Source organism: Scyliorhinus torazame, chromosome 14, assembly GCF_047496885.1.
Source record: "Scyliorhinus torazame isolate Kashiwa2021f chromosome 14, sScyTor2.1, whole genome shotgun sequence".
Classification (NCBI taxonomy): domain Eukaryota; kingdom Metazoa; phylum Chordata; class Chondrichthyes; order Carcharhiniformes; family Scyliorhinidae; genus Scyliorhinus; species Scyliorhinus torazame.
Window position 1 is genome coordinate 171,829,990 of NC_092720.1, and position 11,597 is coordinate 171,841,586.

Consider the following 11,597-nt stretch of genomic DNA (forward strand, 5'->3'; position numbering starts at 1 on the left):
TGGTTATACAGTCTGTACAGTACATCAATACTGTTATACAGTCTGTACAGTACATCAATACTGTTAGTCTGTGCAGTTCAATACTGTTATACAGTCTGTACAGTACATCAATACTGTTATACAGTATGTACAGTACATCAATACCATTATACAGTCCGTAGAGTTCATCAATACTGTTATGCAGTCCGTAAAATTCATCAATACCATTATACAGTCCGTACAGTTCATCAATACCGTTATATAGTCCATACAGTTCATCGATACTGTTGTACAGCTTGCACAGTTCATCAATACTATTATACAGGCCAATCAGGTCATCAATACCGTTCTGCAGTCTGTAAAATTCAGCGATACCATTATACAGTCTGTACAGTTCGATACCATTATACAGTCCGCACAGTTCATCGATACCGTTATACAGGCTGTACAGTTCATCGATACCATTATACAGGCCGTACAGTTCAACGATCCTGTTATACAGGCCATACGGGAGCGGCACAGTGGCCCAGTGGTTAGCACTGCTGCCTACGGCACTGGGGATGCGAGTTTGCTCCTGACCCCGGGTCACTGTCTGTGTGGAGTTTGCACATTCTCCTCGTGTCTGCCTGGGTTTCACCCCAACAACCCAATACAGTTCAATGATCCTGTTACACAGGCCATACAGTTCAATGTTGCTGTTATACAGGCCATACAAATCAGCGACACTCTTATCCAGGCAATTCAGCCCATCAATACTCTTATACAGACCATTAAGACAACAATATTGTCACAACCAGTACAGCCCAACAATACCGTCATTTGGACTGTTCAATCCATGGATATTGTCATTTAACCCAGGCATTTTCAAAGTGGGGGTTGCAACCCGCAGGTGGGTCGCAGAGCCGGCCATCGCAGCATTCCCGATCGTGGGAATTCACGCGCAACAGCCAGCTTTTAACAATGCGGGCTGCGAGTGGCTATGAAAATGATGACCGGGACCAGCTAAAATAATGCGGGCGCAATGCGCATGCGTGCCCAGGAGTGTTGGGACCTGAACCCTGGGTCAAAGTGCGATAGCAGCGGCTGACTGCATGGTGATCACCGATGATGAACAAGGCTACGACCTTGATCTGTTTTGCATCCCTAAACATTACTGTAATGATCTGGAGAGAGTATATATTCCTCATGGTTTAATCATGGACAGAACTGAACGTTTGGCAAAGGATATGATGAAAGCCATGGGAAATCATCACATCATCACCCTCTGTGTACTGAAGGGTGGCTATAAGGTTATTCCTGCAGACCGTTAGACTACATTAAAGCATTGAATAGAAATAGTGACCAGTCAATCCCAATGACAGTGGACTTCATCCACTTGAAGAGTTACTATAATGATCAGTCAACAGGGGAGCTACTCAGAGTTTATGAACTGAGGTACGAAATCCACGCTTTCCAGCTCGAGAAATTGTCCTCTCTGGCTGATTCATTTGCTGATGAAACTGGGATGCTAACTATGTTTTACCTCTCCTACTGTGAACCTGATTGTAGTGAGATCGTGAGGACCAAGCAGGCTCACCTCTCGCATTAAAGGTAAGAGAAAATAGTGGGTTGCGAAGGTTGACCGGCGTGGGTCGCTGAGGTCGGCCGTTTGGTAAATGGGTCCCCAGAAAAAAAGTTTGAAAAATACGGATCTAAACTGCACATCTTTGGACACTAAGGGGCAGTTTTATCATGGCCAATGCACCTAACTTGCATATCTCTGGACTGAAACCGGAGCACCCAGAGGAAACCCACGCAGACATGGGGATAACGTGCAAACTCCACAGTCACCCAAGCCCAGAACTGAACCCAGGTCCCTGGCGCCGTGAGGCCGCAGTGCTAACCACTGTGTCACCATGCTGCCCCATACAGAACAATTTGCTCATTTTAATGCTTTTTTGAAAAATAAAATGAGAAATCCAACTAAAGGCAAAACTTTCAAAGGAAACACAATAAATTCAATGAAAAGTGTTCCCAGGCTGATGATGCACTCCAGGCCCCATGCGCCCACCGGCCACGGAGAGCAGCAAGCCGACGAGTGTACACCGTGTCCTCCATCTCCAGGGATACCCTGCTGCAAACACAGCCACAGGAATAAGGGCAGAGAGTTGGCCGAATGGCACACCCTATCAATGCTGTCACATTGGCCATTCAGTCCATCGATACTGCCACACAGGCCATGAATCTCACCGAGCCTGTTAACCAGGCCATTCAGACCATCAATACAGAGACGGGGCATGCATGCATTTACAATGTCACACAGGGTAAGAGGTGGAGGAGGGAGCAGTGTGCTCCCACTGGGGTTGGGGACAGTGATAGAACAGTGTGCTATCACTGGGGTAGGGGACAGTGAGGGAGCAGTGTGCTATCATTGAGATAGCGGTCAGTGTGGGACAGAGAGGGAGCAGTGTGCTATCACTGATGTAGGGGACAGTGGGGGAAAATGAGGGAGCAGTGTGCTATCATTGAGGTAGGGGACAATGACACATACCCTTCACAGATGCTAGCACTGGCACCATTTTCTCCAGGTTCGTCTGGTTCATTTTCCAACTGGTCCGCTTGTCTCTGGGATTGTCTTCCTGCTGGATGCCTAGCTCTGTGGTGTTCCCCAGGCTCTCTGTAATATCTGCTCTGTTATTCTGTGCAGCTTTGTCGAAACGTCTTTGATGCGGGCGGCGTTCCCTTTCAACCTGCCAGTTGGGAAGAGTGAACACCTTTTAATATTTGAATAACAGTAAACTGTAATTTATCTCACGGATTAAAAGCTGCAACGTCGTACAGGAGCATTGTATAACAGAATACAACACCAAACCACTAACAGGAGTATAACAGTGAGATGACGAAAAGCCTGGTCAAAGGGGGAGGTTTTGAGGCGTGTCCGAATGGAGGAGTGTGATTTAGAGAGAGCGGGAGTAACAGTGAGGCTTTTGGAGTTAACTCCAGAGCTCGAAGCTAACACAGCTGAAGGGTCCGTGAGCAATCGTTCAATTAAAACCTGGGATCGTCAATAGACCAGATTTTGAGGGGGTAATGGGCGGCTGGAGAGGTTAGAGATAGGGAGGGGCAAGGCCATGGGAAGGAGTGGAAAACAAGGACGAGAATTTTAAACTCGAGAGGGTGCTTAACCGGCACTCTGGTTGACTTGGCTGATAGGGAACAGGACTTGGTGCCAGTTTGTGACGTGGGCGACAGAACTGTGGACGACTTCAAGATTACAGAGAGCAGAATGTGAGAGAGCCGACCGGGAGAGCATGACAATAGTTGAGTCCACAGGTAGCGAAGGCAAGGAGGCTTTTAGATGAGCTGAATCGGGTGATGTTATGGAGATGGAAATATACTCCATTAACTGCAGTCTAAGTGAGGATCGGTTTTCCACTGCATCACGTTGCACTGAATGTTAGTCTAAGCTCATCAATATATCTGCCCAGTTCTTTCTCTCTTGCGTTTGTCGTCCTTTAGCTGAAATGCATTTAATTTACTCAGCTCCCCTCTGCAGTTCCAAATTCTAACCGCGTATTGACTAAAAGCTCTGAAGAGTCATAGACTCGAAACGTTAACTCTGTTTCACTCTCCACAGATGCTGCCAGACCTGCTGAGTGTTTCCAGCATTTTCTGTTTTAATTCCTTGTTTCTAACATCGCTCTTACATAACAGAGTAAAGGCATTCCCCTTCAATTCCCTATTGAAATTATCAGTCATTATCATACATTTACAGCCACAGTCCTGTTCTCTTTTCAATGCATCATTCTTACTAAGGCAGCGAGCTGCATTACACGTGGCGCTTTCATGAGAGTTCATATGAGAGTTGTATGAAGCTGTGTTTGTGCATGACTGCGCAGTCAACGAGCACCTCACTCTGCCTATCTGTGTCCCTGACTGCACATCCATAGCTCCCCATGTCAGCGGCACGTGACTTGTGCCTCGGTGACCAATTGCTTGTCACTTTGAGCACCAATGATTCCATGGACTGGACGACACGTGTTGGTGCCCGCGTGTTCATGACTGTGCGTCAGCAACTCACCGTTTCAAAGAGACCATGTGCGTCACCGTGTAAAGGAGAATCTCCCCGTGGTGTCAGAAGCAGCTGGAGGTGTGGTATCTGAAATTTGACAGGAATGGTGTGCTCTTCACCAGTCTCTCACTGCTGAAGTTTGCACCTTACATGTTTGGAGGCAGGTCCAATCGCGGCATTCAAAAGGGGGACTGGATCATTACGTAAATAAAAAAACAAAACAAGGTTTACAGAGAAAAGTTGGTTAGAAGCGAGTTGTTCTGGGAGAACAGGCATATGAAGGAGAGGCCGAAAGGCCTCCTTCTAGGATTCTTTTCCATCACTACGCACATCGCTCAAGAGGATTGCATCCTTGGTGCAATTCTACAGCGCTTCCCGGACGGTGGCAACATCACTGGGCTAGTAATCCAGAGACCCATGGTTATGCTCAAGGGATACTGGTTCAAATCCCACCATGGCAGCTGGTGGAGTTTCAATTAAATTCATAAAACCTAGAATTGAAAGTTAGACTCAGTAACTATGACCATGAAGTTAGCATTGATTGCCACAAAACTCAAGTGTTCACTAATGGTATTTTGTGAAGGAAATCTGCCAACCTTACCCGGTCTGACCAACGTGATCGACTCTGAAATGCTCCCTGAAATGGCCGAGCAAGCCACTCAAGTTCAAGGGCAATTAGGGATGGCCCAGCCAGCGATACTCACTCCCCATGAATGGATAGAAAAAGGTGACAGAATCAGTCACAATGCCAGTGGTTTAAGAAGGTTTGGCAGACTTCTGTAGATTGCAATGATCCTTCCTGTTTTTTCCCTTTTCTTTTACAGTTATCATTTTTGATCCACAGATGATGTGGACATGAAGCTATAAGTTTAGCACAGAGAATGAGGAACTCAGACGTTACAGAGAACACTCTGCCAGTCTGAACAGGATACCTCAGACTTTCAGCACCAGAGTGACAGATGGGGTGGAACTCTGTTTGATTGATTGGCCGGTGGTCAATGAATTGGCCAAAAGGCCGTATTCTGCCCAGTAACTGGTGGTGATTGGATCACATCCCAGTGGGAGGGTTCTGAGACCTCAGGGAGAAGTTGACTCCTAGACACACAAAGACAAGGACCTGCTTTTCTCTCCCCCTCCAGAAAGGCTGTGAGTGCTGTATTCCTGAAACTACAGAGGCCTGAAAGAATCTACAGCAGAAACCTCAAACGGAAAATAAAGTCTGAGAGGAGCAAGGTGCTGGAAACACTCATTTGAAACAAGGATTCTTTTTACTTATTTTTTGATCCCCTTTCTTCCCCTCCAGGTCTGTCTGTCTTATGTGAGTCAGTGTGTGTGTGTGTGTGTGTGTGTATATATATATATATATATTATATATATATATTATGTATAGAGGGCGGAGGGCACGTTCAAGTGGGGAATTAGATAGTCAACCAGTTGTTTTGCTGCATATTCCATTATAGTACTTGGTATAAATAAAAGTAATTGTGTTTGAACCTACAAATCTGGTGACTGTAATTATTGGGCAGCCAAGGTCCACATCTTTTGGGTAATTTTCTAAGAATTATTGGTTATTCAGTTGTGCTGTGACTCCGGACCATTTGGGGCAAGAATTGACCGCATACTAGCCCTGGGTGTCATAACAGCATCCTGTACACTTTTACAATGAAATGAAATCGCTTATTGTCACAAGTAGGCTTCAAATAATAAGTTACTGTGAAAAGCCCCTAGTCGCCACATTCCGGCGCCTGTTCGGGGAAGCTGTTACGCGAATTGAACCATGCTGCTGGCCTGCCTTGGTCTGCTTTCAAAGCCAGTGATTTAGCCCTGTGCTAAACAGCCCCACTTGGGAGCCTGAACTTGGGAGAGGGGGAGGTGTGTGTGCAGCAGGCAGCAGTTCATCGTACAGCAGTGATGGTGTCCGGATTTCCACTGGATTTCACTTACCTCCTGTATGGTGTGGTTATGCGATTCAATCATCTCTTTCACCACAAACTTGTCCCCATCCGGAGAGAGGCGAACTTTAATAACGCAGGGGCATCTGGTCTTGTTGGTTCTGTAACAGACAATGAGCAGCATCGTGTAAGTAAGAGTGGGGCAGGACTGGCTTTGAGTTTCCTTTTGAATTGGTACACAATCCCGCGCTAGTCGTTCGCACTGTTATCTTGAGGAAAAGTTGGACAGGCTAGACTTGCATCCGGTGGACTTCAGAAGAATCAGAAGTGACTTGATTGAAACCTTGAAGATGCTGAGGGGTATTGACAGGGTGGATGTGGAGAGGATGTTTCCTCTTGTGGGAGAAATTAGAACTAGGGGGGTCACTGTTTAAAAATAAGGGATCGCTCATTGAAGACAGACAAATTAATAAATCTTTGGAACTCTCTTCCTCAAAAGGCAGTGGGAGAAGAGTCTTTGAATATTTTTAAGGCAGAGATAGGTAGATTCTTGCTTAACAAGGAAGTGAAATGTTATCACAAAATGCAGAAGAGGACCATCAGTCCATCGAGTCTGCTCTGACACATGAAAAACACCTGACCCACCTACCTAATTCCATTTGCCAGCACTTGGCCCATAGCCTTGGATGTTATGACGTGCCAAGTGCTCATCCAGGTACTTTTTAAAAGGAAGTGAGGTAACCTACCTCTACCACACTCCCAGGCAGTGCATTCCAGACTGTCACCACCCTCTGGGTAAAAAGGTTCATCACTCCTAAAACTCCTGCCCCTCACCTTGAATTTGTGTCCCCTCGTAACCGACCCTTCAACTAAGGGTAGGTAGGAGTTTGCAGTCAGCTCAGCCGTTTTCTTATTGAGCAGCGGAGCAGGCTTGAAGGGCCGAGTGGCCTACTCCTGCTTCTAATTCGTATGTTCCATAGAAATGTTATTAAATTCCGGTTTACTGACAGCGAGAACGTAAAACAGAATTACAACATGGGTGGTCAGGTCTATTTGCGAATCAAGCTTATTCAAATATGTCAATTCATTCTTGGTTTATTTGAACCCCATTTCCCCCCTCTCTGCCCTACCAACCCTTCTTGAATACAGGTGAGGAATGGACTTCACAAGTGCACAGTTTCCCGCCAAAGTGCCCATTTGGCACAGTCCCAGAAATAAATTCCAGAATAGCGGACCAGTTATGTGGATATATTGGACAACCTTCTTAAAATAAGAGGTTGGGAGGAGATTTGATTGCAGTGTTCAAAACCGTGAGGGATCTGGTTGGAGCAGATAGGGAAACACTGTTCCTATCGATGGATGGGTAAAAAACCACAGGGCACTGGGATAAGATACCTGGCACAAAAGAATCAGAGTTCGACATGAGGAAAAACTTATTTCAAGCAGTGGGTAGTTAGGATCTGGAAATGCACTGCCAGAGTGCACAATGGGGGTAGGTTTAATTGTGACTTCAATAGGGTAATTGGACCAACACAGAGTAGGAAGTATTTGAAGGACTACCGAGAAAGACGGGGAGGGGGCCTCGGTGAGTTGCGTTTGCGGAGGGCTGGCATGGAGACAATGGGCCGAAGGGCCTCCTTCTGTGCTGTGACTATTCTACGATGCTAAGCTGGAGTTGTGCACACAGACCTGGTCACATTACAGGAAGAACATAATGGATCTGGATAGAGTGCAGAGGGGATCTCCAAGAACATTGGCAGGGCTTGGACATTGCAGCTATGAGGACAGATTAGATATGCTTGGGCGATTTTCCTTAGAACAGAGCTGACCTCAGATCAGCCGTATTCATATTGAGGAATATAAAATTATGGAGGACCAAGACAAGGTGGGCATGAAATACTTGTTTTCTCCCTTGCTGAGGGGTCAATTACCAGGGGGCACAGATTTAAGGTGATTGGGAGAAAGATTAGGAAAGACATGAAGCATTTTCGCCCAGAGGGTGGAGAGCGTTTGGAATTCGCTGCCTAAATTGGTGGTTGAGGCTGAACTGCTCAACTCATTTAAAATGGTACCTGGATCTGCATCTGAATTGCTGGAACCGGCAAGGCTACAGACCAGGTGCTAGAAAGCGGGATTAGAATAAGATGTGCATTTTTTTCCCTCCTTTTCGTTGGCCGGCGCAGACACGATGGGCTGAACGGCCACTTTCTGAGCAGGAACTTTTCTATGGTTCTAAAATTTGTCAACAGACAAGGCCGAAGCAAAGGCAGTATTCCTGCAGATGCTTATACTCACTACTTAGCAGGAGTGGAACAGGCAATTTATATTGTGCCTCTTTACTTCCCAAACCGCTTTGCAGCTCATCTCTCCTTTTAAATGTGGTCATGGTTGAAATGTCGGGATTGTGGCAGCAAATTTCTGTGCACCAAGCTCCCACATCTAAACTGCAATGATTTCAAGCAGGGATGGTTAAAGGATAAATATTGGCCAGGAGATTGGGCATAACTCTTTCATGGGATCTTTCCACATCCACCCAACAGGGCATTGGCAGGGGTCTGGGTATATAGCTTTATCCAAAAGACGGAATGTTCAACAGTGCAGCACTCCCTCAGCATGGCATTGGAGTGGTCAGCCGGGATTTTTGTCCCAGTCTCGGGAGTGGGAGTCATACTCACAACCTTCTGACTCAGTTTTATTCTCCATGGCCAGATGTTGACAGGTGCGAGGCTGAGGAGGCTGTCTTTCACCCCCCACCTTCCCCAACCAATCATACACTGAGGGCTGGAGGCCATTCTAGTTATCTGAAAGGGGCGCACAAACAGTCCCACTCCAAAGCTCTTTTCCCACAGCCCTAGAATTTGTTTCCCCTTTTTTTGACGAAGCAGACGCAGAGAAAATAGGTGGTGGCTATTTGGCCCTTCGTGCTTGCTGCGCCATTCATTATGATCATCCAACTCAAAAACCTAACCCCACTTTCCCCCCCCGTATCCTTTGATCCCATTCACCCCAAGTGCTATATGTAACTGCTTCTTGAAAATATACAATATTATGGCCTCAGCGGCTTCCTGTGGTAACGGATTCCAGATTCACCACTCTCAGTGAAGAAATTTCCCCTCATCTGTCTTCAACGGTCTACCGCATATCCTCAGATTGTGACTCCCTGGTTTTGGACAACCCCACTATCAGGAACATCCTTCTTGCATCTAACCTGACTAGTCCTGTTAGAAGGCCTACTCCTCTCCTACATCTTACAGCCTTTTAGTGGTTCCCTGCATCTCTTTTAAAAATTACGATAAAGCTTTTTTCCACCACCCCTCCCCAGATCGGAATAGAATTTACAGTACAGAAGCAGGCCATTTGGTCCATCGGGTCTGCACCAGCTTTTGGAAAGAGCACCCTACCCAAGCCCACACGTCCACCCTATCCCCGTAACCCCACCCAACACTAAGTTCAATTTTGGACACGAAGGGCAATTTATCACGGCAAATCCACCTAATCTGCACATCTTTGGACTGTGGGAGGAAACCGGAGCACCCGGAGGAAACCCACGCACACACGGGGAGACCGTGCAGACTCCGCACAGACAGTGACCCAAGCCGGGAATCGAACCTGGGACCCTGGAGCTGTGAAGAAATTGTGCTAACCACTATGCTACCGTGCTGCCCCAATAAGTCACTCTGTAAAAAAGCTAAAAAGAGTGAGGTGAGTGCCCTGTCGAGTAGAGCTACTGAGCGACGACAGAGTGAGCTGGGCAATTTCAGGAAGGCTGGCACCTCCTCACCTCTGGTTCGTCCGCTTTCCAGTGCCTTTGGCTCTGAATAATTTGCCGCCATGAATGCAGGCGTAGTCAATCTCGGCGAACTTGAGTGCGTCGTTCATGGGCCGCTTGGGTGCCCTCCGCCTCTGGGCCTCGATGGTCCGCGAGTGCCTCGTCCACAGCTGCACGGCATAGGCCCGCTGGTAGCGCCTGAACTCGCGATGCAGGTCACTGTACGATGAGAACTCGGCGCCCACTTGAAACCCCATTACTTGGAACATGGTGTCTGCCGTGGAGAGCAGGAGCTCTGGAGAAACCACAGGAGAGACAGGTCAGACAAGAATTCAGGGAGCAGAACGCCTGAAAGAGTGGAGCGTGAGCAGGAAGGGGGGGTCAGTGTGGATTGGCCGGTGTTTGAACTCCAGACCCCTCGGTTGCTACTCCGACTCCATGCCCTCAAGGCTGCTAATGACATCCAATTGGTTCCTTGCCCAATGGAGATGCTGACTCTTGCCAGCACTCAAATGTGCGGCACTGTGGCACAATGACCCGCACTGCTGCCTCACAGCGCCTGGGGTCCAGGTTCAATTCCGGCCTTGGGAGATTCTCTCTGTGCAGTGTGCACATTCTCCCCTTGTTTGCGTGGGTTTCCTCCGGGTGCTCCAGTTTCATCCCACCGCCCAAAGATATGGTTAGGTGGATTTCCCATGACAAACTATTCTTTTGTGTTCAAAGGTTAGGCGGGATTACAGGAATAGGGTGTGGAATGGGGCTAGTTGGGGTGCTCTTTCAGAGGGGCGGTGCGGACTTCATGGGTCAAATGGCCCCCTTCTGCACAGTAGGGGTTCTATGATTCTATGAAATGGCACAGACATGGGAGGTTGCCAATACTCCCGTTATCCTAGTGCATCCGGGAATTGAAGATTCACCTCCAGGACACGGCAGGAAAAAACCAGGAGCAAAATTGGAGTCACAAAAAAGTTATTTTTCTTTGGTGGTTATTTTCCTTGAACGTCCTTGCTCATTATTTATAAGAATTGATAACGTATTTACAGGGAAGATGGTTACCTGACTGACAAGCCCAGTCATCCAATCAGGTCCTGAAGAATTTGTTAGATGTCAATTGGTTGGGAAAATGATGCTTTGCGCAGATGGACGTGTGGGCTGACCAATGGCCGGGGCCCCCGAGGGTGGAGCAATCAGAGGCAGGTGGACATGCAATGAAGACTCCAGGGAAGCATCACATCAGATGCAACAACTCTGTGTAAAGAGATCCGAGGATCCTCCTTGTCTGCATGCACACAAGGTCATTCCCGACATTGCTACTGAGAGTGCACACGCTGGGGCTGCGCCACTTGAGATAATTACCTAGAAAGCATTCACTCACAATTCCAGGATCCAGCTGCTCAAGATGGCCGCCAGCAAGCTGCTCTGGTTGGCCGCGGGCAAGCTGCTCCGGATGGCCGTCGGCAAGCTGCTCCGGATGGCCGTCGGCAAGCTGCTCTGGATGGCCGCCGGCAAGCTGCTCCGGATGGCCGCCGGCAAGCTGCTCCGGATGGCCCCGGCAAGCTGCTCCGATGGCCCCGGCAAGCTGCTCCGGATGGCCCTGGCAAGCTGCTCAGGATGGCCACCTGGGGGTCCCCATGGTTACGCTGACGAGATGGGGGCTTAATCAAGTTATCTTGTCAAAGCAGCAGCTGCTAGCAGATAATGAATGACCCGGTCACGTCCTGTGTCCTCACCCGGATCTCTCAAGAGCCATCAGCACCAAGGAATGGTCCAAGTGAGATTTCTGGTGAAGAAGAGCGAGAGGCATCAAAGATTCCTTCAGTGTCTGTTCAGCTGGTCAATGTTTACATTGAAGCTCGAAGGGCCTACAGGAACAGGCCATTCAGGCCAACTTGTCTATGCCTGTGCA

At 47.9% G+C, this 11,597-nt stretch overlaps 1 protein-coding gene across 1 annotated transcript in view; it reads right to left on the bottom strand.

The window, feature by feature from the left end:
* Positions 1-11,293, bottom strand: part of LOC140390220 (zinc finger SWIM domain-containing protein 1-like) — a 31,162-nt gene extending 19,869 nt beyond the window's left edge. The window contains exons 1-4 of the mRNA XM_072475190.1: positions 11,048-11,293; positions 9,704-9,986; positions 5,975-6,083; positions 2,510-2,708 (exon numbers count right to left, since the gene is read on the bottom strand). Of these exons, the coding sequence (XP_072331291.1) occupies positions 2,510-2,708; positions 5,975-6,083; positions 9,704-9,960 (565 nt within the window). The 5' untranslated portion in view covers positions 9,961-9,986; positions 11,048-11,293. The remainder of the gene's footprint in view (positions 1-2,509; positions 2,709-5,974; positions 6,084-9,703; positions 9,987-11,047) is intronic.
* Positions 11,294-11,597: the final 304 nt, after the last annotated feature.